The following is a 24,333-nucleotide window of genomic DNA, read 5'->3' on the forward strand; positions in this document are numbered from 1 at the left end:
TACTTGATGATGGAGAGTTGTTTGTTTGTTTGTCATTTTAATTGATGGGAAAAACAACTGGTTTGAAGGCAAAGGCTATTGAGTTACTGGAAATCACATGACAAAGATGAGCTAAATTTTGAACTTACTTAAAAGTTCAGTTGAGACTGAATTGCGAAAGTGAAAAGCTGCCCAGCTTTCTCTCCCTTTGCCTTGCCTGAAACTGTGAGATTGTCAGTATATAGCTCAGAATCTCAGCTCAGTGGAGCTTGTCTGTCTTTGGAAACCTGAGAGGCTGAGACACGAAGAATTGATCTGCCTCTATTTTCCTCCATGCTGAAGCTCTGTTACTGAGAGCTTCCAGGTCTCCACTGGGAGTAATGATTTGTCTTTACACGAGGATGCTCCAGATTGACAGCGTTGAAACCCTGCAAACTTCATCCAATTTTTCAAAGTCTACTCTTCATTTGCCCTTCTCTGCAGAGACACCTATAAGTTTGTCTGTTTTGTGTGTGTAAATTTGTTTGTGTGTATGTGTGTGCTGGGGAATTTTAAAAGGGATAGATAGTTATACATCCAGATAACAATTATGGAATCATAGATTCATAGAATCCCTACAGTGCAGAAGGAGGCCATTTGGCCCATCAAGTCTGCACCGACTATAACCCAGGCCCTATCCCCATGACCCCATGCATTTACCCTAGCTAGTCCCCCTGACACTAAGGGGCAATTTAGCATGGGCAATCCACCTAACCCGCACATCTTTGGACTGTGGCAGGGAACTGGACTACTTGAAGGAAACTCACGCAGGCATAGGGAGAATGTGCAAACTGCACACAGTTAGTGGCCCAAGCTGGGAATCCAAAATACGGGTCCCTGGTGCTGTGAGGAAGCAGTGCTAACCACTGTGCCACCATGTCGCCCTTATTATTTGTCAATCATGTGTTAATCACCTTGTTTTTTTTTAAAGTTTTGTTTTATAATAAATCAATTATTCTGAGTTTATTGAAAGAAACCTTTTATTATGGATCTAACAGGAGTGAAAGTAAATAATGGATCATTTTGGTGAGTGAATTAAGCTTTTAAACTAATAGTGTGACCTGTGGAATGTTGGGACAAGATAAACTGTGCATTCCTCCTACCCCAGTCATTGCAGCATGCTTCTTTACTAAAATGGCTAAAACAATGTCTGCCTGTGACCCTAGAACAAAAGAGCTGCCTGATAGTATCAGGGAACCCCTGTTACCCCTGAAGAGTTACTAACTACACCTTGTTGATAGCACAGACCAAATTCAAAGAGAGCTATACAAAGGCCATCTGCAATTCATAACCTAGGCTGACCAACAGGAGACGGTTTGTCTGCTAAGACAAAGGGCCCAACAACCTTCCTTTCTATTGTTCATGGTTGAGACATTCAACAATCACGGGGATCCAGATGAGGGATACACATTGTTTGTCAAAGACAGTGTGAAGGGGTGGGAGTCATGTGATATAGAACTCTCATTCACGGAACCAGTCCTATAAAATGTGAGTCTGCCATTTTACCATCTAATAGTATTACAGGCAAGGCTCTGGCTCAGGTTGGACACTTGGCCCCATCTCCAGTGCTTCTGCTGGAAATTCTATACCATCCTCACAAGCGTGATTCATCTCAGTATGCCCACCTCATCCTGTGAAGTCAACACCACCGGAAAAGTGAATTATCCAGCACCGGTTTTCAACCTGCTGACTTCCATGGAGGAATACTGTATTGGACTTTGACTCTGGAACCCATGTGAAAATATTATTTCCTTTCTCTGTGGTCTGTAAATCTTTCTTTTCTCTATTCTTCTTCTACTGCATGAATGTAAAGGAACTAATGTTGCAATTCTGCTCCCCCATTTTGAGTGTGCAAAAATAAACTAACCCTTTGTGTTGGTCCTGCCATGTGTTTGGTATGGTTTTATTAATACAAAATTACATTACACCAAAACCGGGTGTTTGAATATGCCACAACTTATCGAGGGGGAAACACATCAAAATACGTTTCTGTTTACAGATGGATGGTGAGAGGAGCAATTAATGCTGTTTAATTTAAGCCCCCTCCTGTCTATAACATAATGAACAAGTGCTGAGCAGGTACCAGAGCATGCATACAGTCTACCTAAGAACCAAGTCCCATGCCTCGAGTCCAAGATAGAAGGGCCCAGTCTCAGAACAGTTCCCTCCTGCAGAATAAATGGGAAAGCTGGAACATTTGATCCAGTTTGAAGGGAAATTAAACATTGAGATATAGAAAATAGGTGCAGGAGGAGGCCATTCGGCCCTTTGAGGCTGCTCCGCCATTCATTATGATCACGGCTGATCATCCAACTCAGTAACCTGATCCTGTCTCCCCCCCATATCCTTTGATCCCCTTCACCTCAAGTGCTATATCTAACTGAATCTTGAAAACATTCAATGTTTTCATTTCAACTGCTTTCTGTGGTGGGGAATTCCACAGGCTGACCACTCTCAGGGTGAAGAAGTTTCTCCTCGCCTCTGTGCTAAACAGTCTACCCTGTATCCTCAGACTGTGACCCCTGATTCTGACAGCCCCACCATCGGGAACATCCTTCTTGTTGGGACCTCCAACTTATTGGCTGTGGAAGTTTTATGTTTGAAATTCAAATTTGACCATTGACCGGTGCAAACCGGGATCCCCAGAGAATCATCCAAGATTTGTGGATTAGCAGTTGGGTGACCTATCCCGCTGTCCACAGAAAGAATGTTCAGAAGGTGGTCCAAACAGATTATCGATGGACACTGTTCCCCAAAGGGGAACTCTAATTGAGTCTCTAATTGAAGTCTCTAATTGAAGATACCAGGCATTCCTTTGAAATTGTTGCTGAATAATTGTGGTGATTAAATGGTGCAGTAGATTCAGGCAGTCAGTTTTTGGGTTATCTTGTATTAATGTTCCTGATTGCCTGCACTGTGAGTAAAGCTGCAACACTCAGTGGCAACTTCTCTCACTTTCTCAAAGTTGTCCAGAAAGTTTCTGCTGCTGGAGGGGGCGGGGCCAGAGCACGCACGCGCGGCGCGACGCCGCTCTGCGTGGTTGCTAGGAGACGGGTAGGACGCGAGGGAGCTGCGGCCAGAGGGGCAGAGACAGCGGCTCGGCGGCAGAGCTGCACCGGCAAAGCCTCCCCTCCCTCCCTCTGCCTCACCCTCAGCAATCACCATGGCGGTAAGTGCATGGAAGCCCATATAGTCAACCACACCCCCACACCCCACCTTCACCCCTCACCCCAAAACTACCCCCACCCACCCCATCCTTCCCCTCACCCCAAAACTACCCCTACCCCCAACCCTACCTTCATCCCCACCCCCATCTCCCCCTCACCCCCACCCCAAAACAACCCCACCCCCACTCCCCACCCTCCCCCTCACCCCCACCCCAAAACTACCCCCTCCGCCACCCCTACCCCCAACCCTACCTTCATCCCCACCTCACCCCAAAACCACCTCTCCCCCTTCCCATCCCATTCCCACCCCAACTCCACTCCCACCCCCATCCTCCCCCTCACCCCAAAACCACCCCTCCCCTTCCCACCCCTACCCCACCCCTACTCTCCACCCCCACTCCCCATCTCCACCCTCATCCCCACACCCCATCTTTACCCTTTCCCCCACCTTCATCCCCACCCCCACCCCCATCCCCACCCCATCCCCACCCTCATCCCCCCCGCATCCCCACCCTCATCCCCACCCCAAAACCACCCACTCCCCCTTCCCCACCTTCCTCCCCCACCTTCCTCCCCCCTTCTTCCACCCCTAGTCACCATACCCACCACCCCCCCCCACGCCCCAATCCCCACCCCATCCCCCAGGAGGAGTAAACCTGCCCCTATCTCCACCCCACCTCACTCTTCACCCTCACCCTCATCCCACCCCCAGCCTCATCCCCACCCCAGCCCAAAACCATCCTTATGCCCACCCTCACCCCCACCCCACTGCCCAGGAGGAGTAAACCTGCCCCTATCCCCACCCCACCCCCACACTCTTCCCTCCACCCCCAGGAGGAGCAAACCTGTCCCAAACTCACTCTGCCTTTACCGGCACTCCACCCCTCCTTCCCCCACCCCCTCACCTTCCTCCAATTCACCTCCCTGAAGAGGTTCAGCTTTCCTTGAGTCGCTCTGTGCCACCCACCCTTCTTGTGAGGGAAATCCAGCCCACTGGGGGTGACATCCTCACCCTTATTTTCTGATCTCTCTGTGGCTCGGTGGGTGGCACTCTTGTTCTGTGTCAGCGGGTCCCAGGGTTCAAGCCCCCACTCCGGGATTTGACACTTCCAGCGGAGTGCTGCCGTTTGGTCGAGTTGTCGAACCAAGCCTGAGCTGGCTACAAGAGACCCAGAGGCACTATTATGAAGAAGCCTGGCCAATATTTATCCTTCAAGTAGCGTCACAAAATCAGATTACCCGATTATTGTCAGATTGCTGTTTGTGGGAGCTTGCTGTGTGCTTTCCTATATTACAACAATCACCATACTTCAAAACATACTTCACTGTCTGTAAAGTGCTTTGGAAAATCCCAAGGTTCTGACATGTGCTACATAAATCCAGGACGGTTTATATATTGCATTGATAGATGGCTATCCATCACCATCCAATCTATGGAGAAATTCACACGGGTAGAGAACACAAACACGAAGTACACTTTCTCCCTGTGGGACTGCACTCCACTCAGTCTGTGCAAGAGTCAAAGTTTACAAATAGTCAAGTGTTACACTGCACTGTTGTTTGGTTTATGTTTATCAACATTGCAGTTAACACACAGTCAATCAGCATTGGTATATTCTCGCAGGTTTGGACAGCTTAAGTAACTGTTGCCTATACGGAGTCAAGTGATAAGAACATGATCTTTTTAATAGCTCTGGTTACTGAGGCCTCACCAGTGATTCAGTGTTTGCTCTCCAACCATTAGGAATGGTTTAGACTCATTCAGTTTACCTTGCTCCAGTGTTGGATTATCATGTTCCCACAGAGATTTCACTCACGTTTTATCTCCTGCCACCAGGAATTGCAGAGAACTGGAAGTTTTCACACTTGGCTTCAGGGATAGATGGTTGTAGCTTCCTGGTGCTTTGTGTTCATGAATGCGTGATTTTAGCAAGTCAAACTCCAACAATATCCATTTGGATACAAGGAATCCCCAAGCCAGGGCTTTTATCGATTTTGACATTCATTCTCTGCATGTTGTCAGCGGCATATATCTAATATCAAACATTGATTTCTCCGTTTTGTTTGAAGACTGTGGGATATTGATGATGGGTTTCTTCGGTGTATCAGTCACTCGAATGACCAAAGAAAATTGAACTGCGATGTTCTTTCCTGCCTATATTGGATGTTGCCTTTTCTATTACTTCACACACTTTAAGATTAAATCCTTGATGTTTTTCTGTTCTTCCACAGTCTTGCAACCAATCCATCCGGAATAATGTTTAGTGCCCTGAGATTGGTTGCAAAAAAGTCCTCCACTATGTTTTTTTGGGTCATCAAGGGGTGAACATTCAAGCTGGATCTGATTGCAAGCTGCAGGAGCCAGACCTCGTGCTCAGTTTGTCAGTGTAGCTCAGGGAGCCTACACCATCAGCAGTGATACAGGGGCTTAAAGTTTGACTGATAGTCTGACCCAAAAGCAAATGTTTAAGCAGGTTCCCCTTGCTTAAAGTTCCCCTCCAAGCCACTCACCATCCTGACTTGGAAATATATCGGCGTTCCTTCACAGCCGCTGGGTAAAATCCTGGAATTCCCTCCCTAATGGCATTGTGGGTCAACCCACAGCACATGGACTGCAGCGATTCAAGAAGACAGCTCACCACCACCTTGTCAAGGGCAACTAGGGATGGGCAATAAATGCTGGCCAGCCAGCGACACCCATGTCTCACAAATGAATAAAAAAGCAAAAGGTGAAAATTAAACTATGCTTGGGGGGAGAAACTTGAGGGGTTGAATGAGCTACGTGTGTTGCCCTGTTCCCATCTTCCTAAGGTTAATATTCTAAGTGGGTTTGGAGGTGATGAGGTTACAATTATGTTTGGCCAATTTCACATTTGCCTCCACATGCAGCCAGTATCTGAAGTTTATCTGCAGGTCGATGGGAGAAAATGGCTTACAAGTCATGCTGAACAATTGTAAAATTAGATATCCATAGAATCCCTACAATGCAGAAGGAGGCCACTTGGCCCATCGAGATTGCGCCGACAACAATCTAACCCACAACCCCATGCATCCACCCTGCTAATCCACCTGACACTAAGGGGCAATTTAGCATGGCCAATCAACCTAACCCGCACATCCTTGGACTGTGGGAGGAAACCGGAGCACCCGGAGGAAACACACGCAGACGCGGGGGAGTACGTGCAGACTCCACGCAGACAGTGACCCGAGGCTGGAATTGAATCCAGGTCCTTGGCGCTGTGAGGCCGGAGTGCTAACCACTGTGCAATCTGTGCTCTTCTTAAAGTATAATCAAGTTTGCCAAATACATTTCCATGAAGGCTTCGTTTCTTTTACAATAAACTTTATCAAGCTCCCTAGATAGCTGAGTGAGTAGATGCACTGCCCAGTGTGGTATTGTGCCACAGGGACCTGGGGGCTTGTTCGTGAAGAATGATAACTTGGCCAAGGCACAGGATTGGACTGTAACCCAGCATAAACCTTCAGGGAAAAGGGAAGAAAATCAGAAAACAAAACATTTCCCTGAGGGATATATTCCTTCTTAAAAAATTACCATGATGTTACTTTTAAACAATTATGTAAATATGTTTTATGACAATTGTTATACTCTTCCAATAAATGTAGAATATGAGGAAATGCTGGAAACACTTCTGGTCAGGAAGCATTTGTGGAGAGGGAAGCAGAAAGTTCATGGACCATAGAATCACTACAGTGAAGAAGGAGGCCATTCAGCCCATCGACTGCACCAACTCTCCAAAAAACCATCTTGCCCAAACAGTCACCCAAGGCCGGAATCGAACCAAGGCGTTGAGAGGCAGAAGTGCCATCATGCCGCCCAACATTAACTCTTCTGCTCTCCCTCTCTTCACAGATTCTGATTAACTTGTCAAGTGTCTCCAGCGTTTTCAGCTTTTAGTTGTAATATTCCCTTTTGTGGCATGGTGTCAAATTTTATTTAACAATGCTCCTGTGAAGCGTGTTGGAACTTTTAAAAACTTTTTAAAGCACTTTTTCGTGCTATATATTCAAGTGCAAGTTGCTGTTGTTGGCATCAGCGGCAGACTGGGGACAGTCCATACCATCATCCTTTCAGTTGCAGGCATCAAGAACAGTGGATCAGGAAAAGGGGTACAAAAAAATACTTGAAAGGGAAACGTTTCCCAAATGCCTGCAATCAAAAGCAAAACAAAGCAATCTACATACACTTTTTGAGCACACCAAGTTAGTTGGCTTATTTGTAGAATTTTGATCTGGAGATCCTCTCAGCTTACTGCTTTGTGCACTGGAACTTTGCATCCATTGGTTTAGTAAGTAGTCTCACAACACCAGGTTGAAGTCCAACAGGTTTATTTGGTAGCACGAGCTTTCGGAGCGCTGCTCCTTCATCAGGTAAGTGGAGGAGCAGAGCTCCGAAAGCTCGTGCTACCAAATAAACCTGTTGGACTTTAACCAGGTGTTGTGAGACTACTTACTGTGCCTATCCCAGTCCAACGCAAGCAACTCCACTCCATTGGTTTACGAAGCAAGCTCTCAAGGAAGGCATTGCGACAAATAATATAAATGTATTCCAAGGGACAAATACGTGTTCTTCTGATGAGAGAAGCGAGAACAGATTAAAATCATTTTTTAGGATCACTTTTTTTCTGTTTTAAGACATTGGTGTACCTGTGACTAATTTATCTCCCCCACCCCCCCCACCCCTGTGCTCTGTACCCCACCCCTCTCTTCATTTTCTTTAGCAGGATAAGTCAGCGAAAGCAATTTTGGAGGACCATGCCTTTGAGGCATTGGAGCGGGACTTCCAAGATGTCCTTTCTGAACTTATGGGAGACAAGGGACTGGATAAATTTCGTGTTGAGTATGAAAAGCTGCATCGAGCCCTCAAGAAATCCCATGAAAATGAGAAGCGCCTGATGGCAAAATGCAAGGACCTAAATGCCGAAATTGTCGCAAATTCAACGAAAGTGACAACTGCCCTGAAGCTCTCGCAAGACGACCAGTCAACTATCGATTCCTTAAAGCAGGTGAGGTTTGTGACAATTCTCTGGCGGGTTTGGGCTCTACTGAGTTGTCTGCGAAACGCACAGTATACCCATGTGGGCAACACGGTGGCACAGTGCTTAGCATTATTACCTCCTAGCTCCAGGGACCTGGGTTCGATTCCTGACTTGAGTCACTGTCTGTGTGGAGTTTGCACATTCTCTGCATGGGTTTCCTTCGGGTGCTCCGGTTTCCTCCCACAGTCCAAAGATGTGCGGGTTAGGTGCATTGGCCATGCTAAATTGCCCCTTAGTGTCCTGGGATGTGTAGGTTAGAGGGATTAGCGGGGTAAGTATGTGGGATTACAGGGATGGGGCCTGCCAGGGATTGTTGTCAGTGCAGATTCAACGGACCAAATGGCCTCCTTCTGCACTGTAGGGTTTCTATGTTTCTATTTCTCAATAGACTTATCTCGAAATGTCACAATTTGCAGGCAGATCGGTGCACTAGCAAACCAGTATGCAGCTTGCTCACATGTTTCAGATTGGCAACTCAGCAAATTCTCAAATTTAAAATATGTGTATATCATCATTGTTCCTCCAGGTTCCACTTAGCCCGCACTAAGGTTCAGCGTTTAACCAGGCAACTGGCCAGGTAATTGGTTGTTCTCTGTGAGATAACTTATTGCTTTGCAGGTGCAAAGGGAGATCTCTAGAAAGCTTAATTTAGCTTGCAGTGTTTTCACATGAATACATAATGATGAGCTGGCGTCACAGTAATTAAAAAAGGAATCACAAGATTAGTAAGGAAGAGCATCATTTTGTCTTTAAGTTTATCCAAACGGTTTGTTTATATTGCAGCTTTGCCTTTGGAGGCATGGTTATTAATAAAGATGGGCTAGTGCAAGTATCTCCAGAGCGGCTGAGAGCCACTTGAACTGGATTTTTCCAGTGGATCGCTGGTGAAGTATTGGTGGAGGCTCTGCTTGGTGCTGGACCTTTATTCTCTCTCAATTTTCCAGTATATCCAATTTTCCACATTGACGGGCTGTGTGGAGTTGCCACTGACATGAAAGTCTAGAGCCAGCAACTCGAAGCTGTTGAATAAGGCGGCCTTATCCATGCGTGGTTGTTTTCACTGTTGTTGCTCATGACTTGAATCCAACCTGTGGAACAAGCAGTGAGCATCTGGGAACACCAGCAGTATTTAACAGCATTTCTTGAGTTGAGCTGCAAAATATTTTAAATATTTCCAGTTATTTCTCTGACTATCTTATAGAAAAGACTTCCAAGTGTCCACTTAGTTCTCCAAGCTCGTCCCATCCAGATGGGGTAGACTTCATGTGCACCATTTTCCCCAGTTACGCAATCCCCTGTTGAGAGAAAAATGCCAGATTAAAAATCCTGAGATTGATTCAGGAAAAAAAGCATTGGGAAATTTGTCTCTGACTCCCAAAGACAATGAAGCAAAATCCAGGAAGCTGCAGTAACTGATGCTATAACTAATCTTATCTATCTTCTGTAATTCAATATGTCCTCTTCTTGCATGTCCAACTGCTTTTAAATTACCGCAGAAACCCACATACTGCAGAAACCCACATACTGCAGAAACCCACATACTGCAGAAACCCACATACATACCCATGCTTTGGTGGCTTCCCGAAAGCAATGGTCAGAATTTTACCGCCCCAGCCACTACAGGATTTGGAATGGGTGAGGGGCGGAACATGGAAAGGTCCGTTGACATCGGGCAGGATTTTATAGTTTTGGGACAAGCGAGGTCATAAAATCCCGTCCAATGACTCCTGTGAAAAGTAAATTTCTCTTGATAGCTAACAGAACTATTTTGTATTTCATACTCATATCCCTTAGTTTACCCATCCTCACCTGTTCAAATAATCTACCAGAAAGGAATCTATTTGCTTAATCATATTTAAAATATTCAGTCCATATTGTGATGTTTTCCCAATGAATTCCCATTTGATTGAAATATAAACAGAAAATGTTGGAAATACTCAACGGGGTATTATCATTAGAAGGAAAAACAGAATTAACGTCTCACGTCAAATATAACTCTTCTTACAAGTAAGGAATGTAGAAGTCCAGTGCGTTTTTGTGCTTATAAAAGGGAGAAGGGAGTGGAAGTACAAAAGGGAAAGTCTGGGATAGGGTGGGAGAGATTACATGACAAAGATGCCATGGAACAATAGGCAAAGGGAGTGATGAACAGTGCCGTCAAAAAGCAAAAATATGAAAAACACGATGCAAACAGGTACATTGCAAAAAAAAAAGAGTCAAAATATAGGACAGAGTTCTTGGTCTAAAATTGGTGAACTCAAATGTTGAGTCCAGAAGGCTGATATCTGAAACAATATCTATGAGATATTGTTTCTCAAGCTTGTGTCGAGCTTCACTGGAACACTGCAGCAGGTTGAGGACAAATATGAATCTGAGAGCAAGGTGGTGAATTAAAATGGCAAGCAATCGGAAGCTTGGTATCACGCTTGTGGAGTGAGCGGACGTGTTCAACAAAGCAGCCACCCTGTCCAATGAAGAGGAGACCACACCACTAAACTGAAAGAATCACAAGTAAATTGCTGCTTCACTGAGAAAGTGTGTTTTGGATCTTGGGTGGTGAGGAGAGAGCAGGTAAAAGGACAGGTGCTACACCTTCTGCAATTGTATGGAAATTGCCATGGGAAAAGGGCAAGGTGTTGGGAGTGATTGAGGAATGGACCAGACTGTCATAGAGGGTCCCCCCTATTTGACTGAGCCCATTCCAATAATTAGGAGTCCTAAGACTAGGAATTATTATGTTTACCCTTTTCTCTGCGTTTTTCAGGCCCCCAGTATCACTTGCTGAGTGTGCAGGCCAAAACAAGACCTAGCACTGTAAATGTATCAAGATCTAATATAAACTAAGCATAGCATTCTTGGCGCTACATTGTACAATAAATCAGAAGACTTTTTGAACCTTAATCCTTTATTCATTATGTGGTACAGATCCCTTTGCTGCTCCATAACCTTTGCTGGATATTCCTGTAACATGTACACATTACTTCCCAGATGCATTTTCACACCTGAAGGACATGGGCTCATTTTCTCCACACAGCTCAGTTGGTCAATATCCTTGATCTATATTCCTTCAATCTATCTTCTTCATACCTATGGATATTTTTGTTTGATCAGAAAATGTAAAATTCCTTTTAGAAGCTTAAGAAAATGTTGAGGAGGAGAAAGGAACTATGAGGTCCATCAACATCATTCATCAATTTTTTAACTCATCCACATAACATCCAATCACATTTCAAACTTGACTGAGTTTTTTGAAACTCTTATTTCCCTTCGGATTTTTTTTAGCTATGATCTATTTTAAATTAAACTTCTTTGAATTAACTTGTATATCCTCTGACCTTATGCACATTGAGGTTATATTCTGGATTTGATTAATTTACCTCATTGAATATTTTATACACCCAGTGAGGTCCTCATTTATCTTTTTTTGACTAAACAGTTTAAACCTCTTGTTTCTTCAAAACGCATCTCCCTGCAATTTTGTACCATTCCTTTTGCTATATTGCATAGCCTCACCTATGAAATATGTTGGTTTTTGAAATTTTGTGACCACAAATGCACACAATACTCCCAAGGGTGGTCTGACACCTTTTCAATCTGTCTGCATAATTTGAGTACACTCATACTGCATCATTTCAGCCAAATGCCCTAATATTCTCTTTTCCTTTTAATTGTGTGTCCGCATTTTCGACCTTGAAAAATAAGGGATCTTCTGTCATCGGAAAGTCCTTTATCAATATGGCATCAAAACCTGGAAATAAAGAGCTAACCCTCAAAACATGCACCATCTTGTCTTTCCAGTTCCACATGACTGATCTTTCCTGCTGTGATAATGTAAAATCTTCTTGTATGAGTTGCAAGGTAGATAAGCTGATTGCAGTTTGCTCAACTTCACCTCAATGAGTCAGCTTCCTGACCATGTCTTTAACACGAGTGTTTATTTTATTATTGCTGGGGATTAAAATTCCTCACCCTAGTTATAGCACATGGCAGCTATGCTGCTTTCTCCTCAGTTATCTTATGTTTGTGATTGGTGACTTTCATTGCAGTGCAATTCTTTTTTTTAATCTAATTGTGATCCTCCTGGAAATCTTAAAAGAGCTATTAATATAGCCCCGAAATCACTTAACTTGTAGTGCCACAGACAGACTTCAGAAATAAATATTTACCATTGAACTTGAATATGTACTTGGTACATGTACAAGTTTGCTGCCACATTCTGTCAATTCAGCAAACCAGTAGCAGGTAGCTGACAACCTTGTTTCAACTATCTCTGCTTTCGGAGCCTGTTATCACATTTGTGTGGGCTGCCATCTGTAGAACATTTTGCATTTCCCTTGCTGTTGTTCACATAGCTGAGTCGCTTGGCGGAACCCTTTTTTTTCTATTCAGTTTCAGATTTTGGGAGCTGCTGGCAATGGTGGGAGTTATAGCCCCTCGCCAGCTGCTCTGAATGCAACTTGAGTGGCTTGTCAGGCCACTTCAGAGAGCAGTTAAGGTCAATAGTAGTTGGTGTGCGTGGACCAAGTGGTCCCGTGATGACGCGGCTCCGAAAAGGGTCACGTGCACGAGAGTTCTTCCCAGAGTGCGAGGAGATAAGCATGGAGCAGCTGCTCAGCTGGCAAACAAAGTATTGTTTGTTACAAGTCCTTGTTGTCAATGTTTGAGAACCCAGCACTTCTACATGGTGTCAGGAGTTGGCAGCACGGCACAAGGACTTTGCCAAATAATTCTAAATAAGTTTGAGAAGATTTGTCTTCCAGTGAAAAAAAATACTCGACAAACCAAAGAGCAGATGAATCAATACAATCTTATACATACGTCAACCTTGAAAATCTTAGTGAAGAATCGCGCATTTGGTACTCTGACTGATGAACTAATCAGGGTTCGAATAGTCTGCGGGGTCCACAGCGATCTTTTCTGGAACCAGCTGTTGCGAGGGAAAGATTTAACACCACAAACAGCCATTGACATCTGCATGTTAAACCAACAGTCAGAAAAATAACAGCAGAGATTTATGCGGGAAACAGAAGCTTTCACTGCACAGGGCATGTCCTGCCCCAACTGCGGTGGCCATCATCCTCAGAACAGAACGGCATGTTTTGCGTACGGCAAATGTTGCAATAGATGTGGCAAGTGGAAACATTTTGCAAAACGCTGCAGAGTGAAACGGCAGCAGCCTTCCACTGCCACAGCCATAGAAAAGTTACAGCACAGGAGGAGGCCATTTGGCCCATCTTGTCCATGCCAGTCCGAGGACACCCAGGTGTCCTTTCTAATCCCACTTTCCTGCACCTGGTCCATAGCCCTGTAGCTCACAGCACTTATGGTGTAGATCAGGTATTTTTAAAAAGAGTTTAGGCTTTCTGCCTCCATCACCAATTTGGGCAGCGAATTCCAGACACCTACCACCCTTTACGTAAAAAAGTTCTTCCTTGTGTCCCCTCTATACCTACTACCACTTATCTTGAATCTATGTCCCCTGGTTCTAGAATTCTCTGTAAGAAGTCTCACAACACCAGGTTAAAGCCAACAGGTTTATTTGGTAGCACAAGCTCGTGCTACCAAATATACCTGTTGGACTTTAACTTGATGTTGTGAGACTTCTTATTGTGCTTACCCCCGTCCAACGCCGGCATCTCCACATATAGAATTCTCCACCAAGGGAAACAATTTTATCCTGTCCACTCTATCTCTTCCCCTCATAATTTTGTACACCTCGATCAAGTCACCCCTCTTCCTTCTCTGTTCCAAGGAAAATAACCTCAGCCTATCCAATCTCTCCTCATAGCTACACATTTCCAGCCCTGGCAACACTCTTGTAAACCTCCTCTGCACACTCTCTCCCGAGCAATTACGTCCTTCCTGTTATATGGTGACCAGAACTGCACACAACACTCCAGTTGTGGCCTCACCAGTGTTTTATACAATTCCAACATTATATCCTTACTTTTACATTTTATACTTCTGCCAATGAAGGAATGCATTCCAACTGCCATATTTACAATTGTGTCTACTTGAACAGCTGCCTTTAGGGACCTGTATGCCAAGATCTCTCACTTCATCTACCCTTCTTAGTATATTCCCATTTATTATGCATTCCCTATAATTGTTTAACCTCCCTAAATGCATGACCTCATACCTCTCTGTGTTAAAATCCATTTGCTACTTTATCTACCACCCACTCAACCAATCCATCCCATCGATATCAGTTTGTAGATTATAGCTATCCTCTACACTATCCATTACTCGGCCAATCTTTGTGTTGTCTGCATATTTTCCAATTGTGCCTCCCACATTAGCATCCAAATCGTTAATATCTAACACAAACAGCAAGGATTCCCAACACCGATCCCATGTTGCAGTTGATCAATCTTCCAAAGGTGGGAGTATCAGCAAGGTGAATGTATTGGAGCTCAGCCAAAGCAGCGAAACCCACTGAGTCTCCAACAACACTATTGTGAGATTGTTGACACCATCAAAGAAAAGGGTGAGATCTTCACCACCCTCAGCTTGATTTGCAGCAATGCAAGACTGAAGGTAAAGATTGAAACTGGAGCAAAGTGCAATGTATTTCCTAGCCGAATGCTACGGGAACTAGACCCATGCAGCATTAGACCCCAGTACACAGGTGGACCTCGTGGCTTATGCAGACGTACCAGTGCATGTGGCACTGAAGGTGTAGCCACATTGCACTGCACATAGGGCAGTTTTCAGTTTCATGTAGTTGACCAGAACGTAAGGCCACTGATAGGCCTTTGGGACAGCATCAAACTGAGGCTCATCCAATTTGGTCCAGAGGTGCATGTTCTGCAACACAAGGCTGCAGATATGAAAGAGTGTGACATCATTGGCATAGTACTGGTAGCTTACCAATGAGACTAATGACTTGGTACCGCCAACAGTTTGTGCTTTGAGAAGAATACCAATAACCATGAAGGAGAATGTAGTCAGTGAGTTGCATCAGATGACAACATTAGGTGTCGTAACTCCTATAGATGAGAATAGGTTTCAGCAATGGTGGCAATGAAGAAAGATTACATTGTCAGGATATGCGTTGACCCAGTGCACTTGAACGTCATGCTGCTCAGACCAAATTACCCTATGAAGACAGTGGAATGGATGATTGCAGGCATGCCAAATGTTAAGCTTTTCAGGATCCTGGATCTGAAATGGCATATCTCGCTGGATGAAGAATCCTCAAATTACCGCATTAATGTCTCTGATAGGCAGATACCATTTTCTTCGTATGCCCAATGTGATCTCCACTGGCAGTGAGGCCTTCCAGCGGTGCATGGAGCAACTCTTTGCAGGCCAACCCTGTGAGATCATTGTCAATGAAATCCTGGTCTGGGGTCGTATTGTGCAAGAACATGATGCAGGTTTTCATCTTGTCCTGAAGATGTCTGAAGCTTAATCCTGTGAAATACAGATTTGGGGTCCTTACATGGGTCATTTACTCACAGCCGATGGTGTAAAGCCAGATCCAGACAAGACAACGGCTGTATGACATGTGGCTATCCCCATGGACAAACACGCTTTACTGTGTTTTCTTGGTAGGACAAATTATCTTTCTACGTTCGTTTCTTGTTATAATGAGGTCACGGGACCTCTTCATCACCTCCTCCACAAGGATGTCGAATGGTGCTGGCAAGAGCACCACACAGGGATCTTCAACAGACTCAATCAGACACTCTCAGCCCCACTGCTGCTACAATACTTGAAAAAGCTTCTTTAGACTGCGTCTACACGACTGCAGCGCATGATGCTAAAGCTGCAACATTACAAATCTCAGCGTCGTCTACAAACTTGGTAAGGAGCTGTGCTTGGCTGATGCCCTTTTGAGAGCATTTCTACCCACTACACACCCCCAGGCAGATCATGAGTAAGACGTAGCCTTCATGACTATAGAAGTGCTTTCCTCTCACAGAATCCAGGGACTCAATGATGTTGCAGAGCATGGCTGTGTACAACCTCTCACAGAATCCAGGGACTCCCCTATGATCAGACATAAATGAGATAGATATTCAGGAGAGAGGGCCTGAGAGTATTCAGTGACTTACTGGGAGGTGATAAGATTTTTCGTCAGTTCCTTCAAGACCTTTCCTTTTTCTTTCTGGCTATGGAATATGATTTTCTGAAGGAATATGTTTGCAATTTTGCTCAAAATATCAAAGGGAGGTAATTTGATCTTTCTCTACACCCTAGCTATGACTGTAACACTACATTTTGCACTCTCTCATTTCCTTCTCTATGATCGGCATGCTCTGTCTGTATAGCGTGCAAGAAACAAGACTTTTCACTGTATGCTAATACATGTGACAATAACAAATCAAAATCAAATAATGACCAGAAGAATGGCACAGTGGCACAGTGGTTAGCAGTGCTGTCTCACAGCGCCAGGGACCCGGATTCGATTCCGGCCTCGGGTCACTGTCTGTGTGGAGTTTGCATATTCTCCCCGTGTCTGCATGGGTTTCCTCTGGGTACTCCGGTTTCCTCCCACACTCCAAAGATGTGCGGGTTAGGTGGATTGGTTATGCTAAATTGCCCTTTAGTGACTGTCAGGGGGACAAGTGGGGCAAATACATGCAGTTAAGGGGATAGCCCTGGAGTGGAATTGTTGCTGGTGCAGGTTCGATGGGCTGAATGGCCTCCTTCTGCACTGTAGGAATTCGCTGAATCGATAATTCATATTCCATTGATCTTGAGGTTTCGTTGATATAAACCAAGGTGCTTCCTCTTTTTTAAAAAAAACAATGAGGGACCACTGCATGGTTGGACTAATTCTGTTCCATGTACTTTTATTAAAATAAATAGGAGATTGAAAAAGCTTGGAAAATGGTCGATTCAGCTCTTGAACAGGAAAAGCGAGGAAAGGAGACAATTCGCACTTTAAAACAGGAAATTAGTAACCTCACCAGGTTGGTGGAGCAAGGCGCTGGACTATCATTGGGACAGGAAAGCAGGTTGGTTGATTGAATTCTTTTCTTCCCTCTCACTGTAATTTCTTTACTGGAATGTTATTGTCTATGTCTGGTCACAAGCTATTAGCATGGGGTGAGTGATGGCCTTGACTGGAAAACATATTTAACCAGAATAACTATATATTATATATACATGTGTGTATATATAGAGAAATTATATTCATCATACTGATGTAATTTTGACTTTGGCCTACAGTGTAAACTGGGTGATCGCGAATCTGCTACCCATTACATACTCTTCTGATTTTTGCTTCCATTTATGTCGACAGAAATGGAAGTCAGGAAAGCTGTTACGGGCGGCACGGTGGCGCAGTGGTTAGCACTGCTGCCTCACAGCGCCAGGGACCCGGGTTCAATTCCCGGCTTGGGTCACTGTCTGTGTGGAGTTTGCACATTCTCCCCAAGTCTGCGTGGGTTTCCTCCGGGTTTCCTCCCACAGTCCAAAGATGTGCAGGTTAGGTGGATTGGCCATGCTAAATTGTGTCAGGGGGACTAGTTAGGGTAAATGCATGGGGTTATAGGGATAAGACCTGGGTGGAAATTGTGGTCGATGCAGACTCGATGGGCCGAATGGCCTCCTTCTGCACTACAGGATTCTATATAAGGCTGCCATTAGCAGCCTTTCCTCTTGTTTTTGTGGCTATGACTCATCTTTCATTCCCTCACTCTGCAGTATAAATATCTTCCACTTTCTATGTCTTTTAGCTTTGACAAAGGGTCATCTGGATTCAAAACATCAGCTCTTATCTCTCCTTACAGATGCTGCCAGACCTGCTGAGTTTTTCCAGCATTTTCTCTTTTGGTTTCAGATTCCGTCATCCGCAGTAATTTGCTTTTATAAAGATGTACAACTGATGACTGATCTGCTGTCTAATAGTAAAGCAAAATAAAAGACCAATGGGCTTCTTTCTGTGCTGTAAAGCTCCATGACTCTGAAAGCAAAATAGTGCAGCTGCAGGAAATCTGAAATAAAAACAGAAAATGCTGGAAAGACTCAGCAGGTCTGGCAGTGTCCGTGGAGAGAGAAATAAAGTTAACATTTTGAGTCCATATGACTGAGAGCTCTGAAGATAAATCTGCTGTCTGTTTTTCACCATCTGCCAATTCAGAATTTGCCCCACTTGCTTTTACTTGGGTGCAGTTGACCTAATCGCAGTAACCATTATGGATTGAACTTCCCAAAGCCAATAACACGCTGCATCTTGCAGTCAGTGTGTGACTTTCCTATAAAATTACTGACGTGATACCTTCAATTATCCAGTCCTGTGTGTGTTGTCTCAGAACCCTGACTGTTGGCCGACAATCTGACTGTACGGAGGGCGTGTTTGATTGAGTAGATTTTTTATGGTTTATCTATATTAGTCATTCTGTAATATTCCTTTCAAGAACCTGCAATGCCAAGTTATCCACTTTGGTAGCAATAATAGGAAGACAGATTATTACTTGAATGGGTGTAAATTGAGAGAGGTGGATACTCAGTGAGACCTTGGAGACCTCGTGCATCAGTTGCTGAAAATAAGCGTGCAGGTACCGCAGGGGGTAAAGAAGGCAAATGGTATGTTGGCCTTCATAGTGAGAGGATTTGAGTATATGGATAGGGACGTTTTGCTGCAATTGTATAGGGCATTGGTGAGGCCACACCTGGGGTATTGTGTGCAGTTTTGGTGTCCTTATCTGAGGAAGGATGTCCTTGCTATAGAGGGAGTGCAGCGAAGATTTACCAGGCTGATTCCTGGGATGGCAGATAAAAGCAAATTACTGTGGATGCTGGAATCTGAAACCAAAAGAGAAAATGCTAAAAAACCTCAGCAGGTCTGGCAGCGTCTGTAAGGAGAGAAAAGAGCTGAGATGTCAAGTCCAGATAGGGTCATCTGGACTCGAAACATCAGCTCTTTTCTCTCCTTACAGATGCTGCCAGACCTGCTGAGATTTTCCAGCATTTTCTCTTCTGGTTCCTGGAATGACAGGTCTGTCATTCGAGGAGAGACTTAAGTCGGTTAGCATTATATTCAATGGAGTTTAAAAGAGTGAGGGGGTCTCATAGAAACTTATAAAATTCTAACAGGGTTAGACAGGGTAGATATAGAAAGAATGTTCCTGATGGTGAGGGAGTCCAGAACTAGGGGTCATAGTTTGAGGATAAGGGGCAAACCTTTTAGAACTGAGGTGAGGGGAAATTTCTTCACCCAGAGGGTGGTGAATGTGTGGAATTCACTACCACAGAAAGTAGTTGAGGCCAAAATGTTGTCTGATTTCAAGAAGAAATTAGATATAGCTCTTGGGGCTAAAGGGATCAAGGGATATGGGGAGGAAGGGAGGAATCAGGATATTGAATTCGATGAACAGCCGTGATTAATAAATAAACTTTACTTTGATCAAAATGAATGGCGGAGCAGGCTTGAAGGGCCGAATAGTCTATTCCTGCTTCTAGTTTCTATGTTTGACAGGGTGTTGAAAATAATATATAGTTTTGATAGAGGAAATAAGGAGAAATTGTTTCAGTGGCAGGAGGGCCGGTACCTAGAGGATGCGAATTGAAGGTGGAGGGAGAATCAGAGGGAACATGAGGGAGAGAAGAAAGTATGTAGTGATTGTTTTGATTTGAAATGCACTGCACTGCTGGGATACAGTGATGCTAGCAGGTCCATTCGTGACATTCAATAGAGAGTTGGATAAATATTTGAAGGGAAGACATTTACAGGGCTATGGGGAAAAAGAAGGGGAGTGAAACTGATTGGATGGCCCTTTCAAAGAATCAGTACAGGCATGATGGGCTGAATGGCCTCCTTCTATGCTAAATCATTCCATGATTCTATGAAAAGCTATGGTTGGCTTTCAGCATTCTGTGATGCTTTCAACACAGCTCAAAGCTATCTGAAATTATGCGCATGAAGTTACGCCATTCAGAGACACAATTTGAGTGAGAACTCAATTTAAAATAATTATGGGGAACTGTTGCTTTTATGCTGAGAACATTAAGCTGTCCTTAATCTTGAGCTGTGCTGGAGGAACATGTCAGCTAAGTAGCTCTAACTGTCTAGTGATGGTTGCTGTACTTTAATTGAACACTATATTTCAGAGAGCATAAAGGGGTGGTGGTGCATTTAACCGCAAGAACATGGGCAAATTTTGAAGATACTCAATACATCTTTGCAACAACCCTCTATGTATAGTGAGGGAAGGAAGAATGGTATACTGTTCTATGTTCTATATTTGTTTCTGGGTATCTGGTCACTATATTTATAATGCAGTCGGCTCGTGATTTTGTTCAGTGCTATTACATATGCTTTACCTGGACATTGAATGAGGTATTGAGTTCTATTTTGCCCTGGCACAGTATCAACTATTGGATAGAATCACCTTGGCAGCGGTGAATTTACTTTCTTTTTGCTTTTGTGTGGCAGCTCTTCATTATTCTGTCATTCACGCCTTCTCTGGACACATCTTTGTTTCTTTACTTCTCCTGTCTTCTACCCTTTCACAGACCTTGCCTTTTGTTCTTTGTACACCTCCCCCTTTCACTTGCTTAATGAAACCTATTACATTTCTAACTTCTTCCAGTCCTGATGAAATGTTGTCGATCTGAAGTATTAACTCTGTTTCTCTCAGCACACATGGCTTCCAGACTTCATGAGTATTTCCAGCATTTTCTATTTTCACAGCGTTCACAGAATTGTTACGGTGCAGAAGGAGGCCATTTGGCCCATCATGCCTGCACCCGCTCTTCAAATGAACAAATCACCTAATGCAGTGCTTTTCCCTGCAGTGTTGTTGCAGATTTTTTTCATTTTCAGATAACAGCCTAATTCCCTGCTGAATGCCTCGATTGAACCTATCTCCACCACAATCTCAGGCAGCGCAATCCAGATCCTATGAAATCATAGAAACCCTACAGTGCAGAAGGAGGCCATTCGGCCCATCGAGTCTGCACCGACCACAATCCCACCCAGGCCCTACCCCCACATATTTTACCCGCTAATCCCTCTAACCTACACATCCCAGGACTCTAAGGGGCAATTTTTTAACCTGGCCATCAACCTAACCCGCACATCTTTGGACTGTGTGAATTCTTTCTCCCCATACCAATTTTGCTTCTTTTACAAATTGCTTTACATCAGTTCCCTCCCACTCTCAGTCCTTTTTTATGCGTGGGGACAGTTTCTTCATATCTACTCTGTCCTCACCCCTCAAAATTTTGAATACCTCTATTAAATCTCCACTCAGCCTTCTTTTCTCTAAGGAAAATGGTCTGAAATTCTCCAGACTATCATCATAACTGGACTATCATCATATTCCTCATCACAGGAACCACCCTCATGAATCTTTTCTGCATCTTCTCTGATGCCTTCACTTCCCTCCAAAAGTCCAGCACTCAGAACTGAATGCAATACTCCAGCTGAGGTCGAACTAATGACTTATACAAGTTCAGCATAACCTCCCTGCTCTTGTACTCTATAGAAATCATAGAAACCCTACAGTACAGAAAGAGGCCATTCGGCCCATCGAGTCTGCACTGACCACAATCCCACTCAGGCCCTACCCCCATATCCCTACATATTTTACCCACTAATCCCTCTAATCTACGCATCACAGGACACTAAGGGGCAATTTTAGCATGGCCAATCAACCTAACCCGCACATCTTTGCACTGTGGGAGGAAACCGGAGCACCCGGAGGAAACCCACGCAGACACGAGGAGAATGTGCAAACTCCACACAGACAGTGACCCAAGCCGGGAATCGAACCCAGGTCCCTGGAGCTGTGAAGCAGCAGTGCTATCCACTGTGCTACCGTGCCGCCCCGTCTATGTCCCTATTCATAAAGCCCAGGATACTGTACCCTTTCTTGACTGCTCCCTCAACCTGTTCTGCCACCTTCAATGACTTATGCGCATATACACCTCGGCCCCTTTGCTCATCCACCCTCTTTAGAGTTGTACACGTTATATTGTCTCTCCATGTTCTTCCTACCAAAATGAATTACTTTATATTGTCCTGCACTGAATTTCATCTGCCACCTATCACCAATTCTACCAATTTGTCTATGACCTTTTGAAGTTTTATACCATCCTTCTCACGGTTCACAATGCTTCGCACTACATTTCGCACTGTAGAGCACGTTTCGCCTTGTAGACCAAAGTCTAAGTCATTAATATATATCGAGAAAAACAAGGGTCCGAACACTGACCCCTGAGGCGCTCCGCTACAAACCTTCCTCCAGCCTGAAAGACATCCAATAACCATAGTCTCTGTTTCCTGTCACACAGCCTGATCCCTTTTATTCTCTGAACTGTAACTTTGCTCACAGGTCTATTGTGTGGTATTGTATCAAATGCCTTTTGGAAGTCCATGTAAACCACATCAACAGTGTTGCCCTCATCAGTCTTTTCTGTTAGCTCTCCAAAAAACACCAGCCAAGTTAGTGAAACATGATTTTTCCTGAAGAAATCCAAGCTGGCTTTCCTTAATTCACCTTTGTTGGTTTATGTAACTTAATTTAATTCCAAATTATAGTTTCTTGACGTCTCCCCGTCACTGAGGTTAAATTGAATGGCCTGAATTTCCTGGGTTGATCTTTACACAAGGTTTGCAATACTCCAGTCCTCTGAGACCATGCCTGAGTCTAAGAAAGCCTGAAAAAATATGACCAATATCTCTGCTGTTTCCATTCTCACTTTCCTCAGTCTCCTTGGGTGCATCTCATCTGATCCCAGTCCCTAATGAACTTTTAGTACCAATAACTTTTCAAATGCCTCCTATTTTTCAATTTTGAACCCATCTAGTGACTGAATTATGTCCTCTTTTTCCATGGCCTTGTCTTGGGCCAGACTGCCAAGGTTTTGGTAAGATCAGGTTAGGGCCCAATATGTTTTGTTTAAAATAGAGGAAGTTTGTAATGTTAACTTGTAATACAAAAGCCACAAGTTCCCACAGATTTTAAACAAACAAAAATAAACTTTACTAAGTAGGATCAGAAAGATAAAACAATTTACAATATCTATCTTATACTCTAACATACAGGATCAATATGAGATACGTGTGAATTAATAGGCAAAATAAGTGGCAGATATGACCAAGATAGAGTCCAGAGATTTCTCAACAACCCACCCAGATGTCAGTAACATTGAATCAATCAATCTCATTGAAACTCTGTCTGTTTCAGAGGGATTGCATTCTTCACCTTTGAAGACTTCACCTTGGAATGCTGTCTAAAGGTCACTACAACTCAGATGGGTCAATGACAATGCATCTCATAGGACTTCAATCTCCTCTCCCAAGGTTACATTCCCCTGGATTGCCGAGTCTGCAGTCCAGCATTACCTCACAAGTACAACTTCGGCCCTTCAGCCATGATGAGAACACTACTGCTCCAAAGGGTTACCTTCGTCCAAATGGCCCATAGCACAGAGCCACCAACCTTCTGCAGCCTTTTTTGCTCTTCAGGGTTTCTCCTGAATGCACCTTGATTGCCAGTGATTCTCTAGAGTACTTTAAAGTCTGCCAATGGCAGCCTCATTTCTGCTTGGTGCTGCTTTCTCTGCTCTTCATTGTCAGCTTAATTGAGACCTGTTTCCATCTCCTGTCTTTGTCCCCTGTCTGGGACTCTTCCTTTGTGACCTCTCCCTTTCCACGCTCCAACTGATACCTCTTCCTGTTCCCACTCCTGTTACCCTGCCTGAGACTCTAGTCTGAAATGGGGCTCTGCTTTGGTCTCATGATCGAAAGCAGAAGCTTCGTGGCTGCTGACGGAGAAAGTGGAGAGTATTCCATCGCACTCCTGACTACTGCTTTGTCAACGGTGGGCAGATTTTGGGAGCCTCTGGGCTGTTCCTATCTTCAATGTATTTATATGGCTAACCCTGTTCAGTTTCTGGTCAATGGCAACCCTCAGGATGTTGATAATGGGGAATTCATTAATGGGATGTCATTGAATGCTAAGGGTGATGGTTAGATTCTTTCTTGTTTGAGATGCCAATTGCCGGCACTTGTGTGGCATGAATGCTACTTGTCACTTGTCAGCCCAAGTCTGGATATTGTCCAAGCCTTGCTACATTTGGTCATAAATGCTTCAGTATCTGAAGAGTTGCAAAAGGTTCTGAATGTTGTG

General features: G+C 44.2%; 1 protein-coding gene across 1 annotated transcript in view; it reads left to right on the top strand.

Annotated features, from left to right (window-relative positions):
* Positions 1–3,181: 3,181 nt before the first annotated feature.
* Positions 3,182–24,333, top strand: part of cfap58 (cilia and flagella associated protein 58) — a 222,049-nt gene continuing 200,897 nt past the window's right edge. Inside the window, exons 1-3 of the mRNA XM_078224321.1 lie at positions 3,182–3,187; positions 7,925–8,209; positions 17,060–17,208. Of these exons, the coding sequence (XP_078080447.1) occupies positions 3,182–3,187; positions 7,925–8,209; positions 17,060–17,208 (440 nt within the window). The remainder of the gene's footprint in view (positions 3,188–7,924; positions 8,210–17,059; positions 17,209–24,333) is intronic.

This window comes from Mustelus asterias, chromosome 11 (assembly GCF_964213995.1).
Source record: "Mustelus asterias chromosome 11, sMusAst1.hap1.1, whole genome shotgun sequence".
NCBI classification, from domain to species: Eukaryota; Metazoa; Chordata; class Chondrichthyes; order Carcharhiniformes; family Triakidae; genus Mustelus; species Mustelus asterias.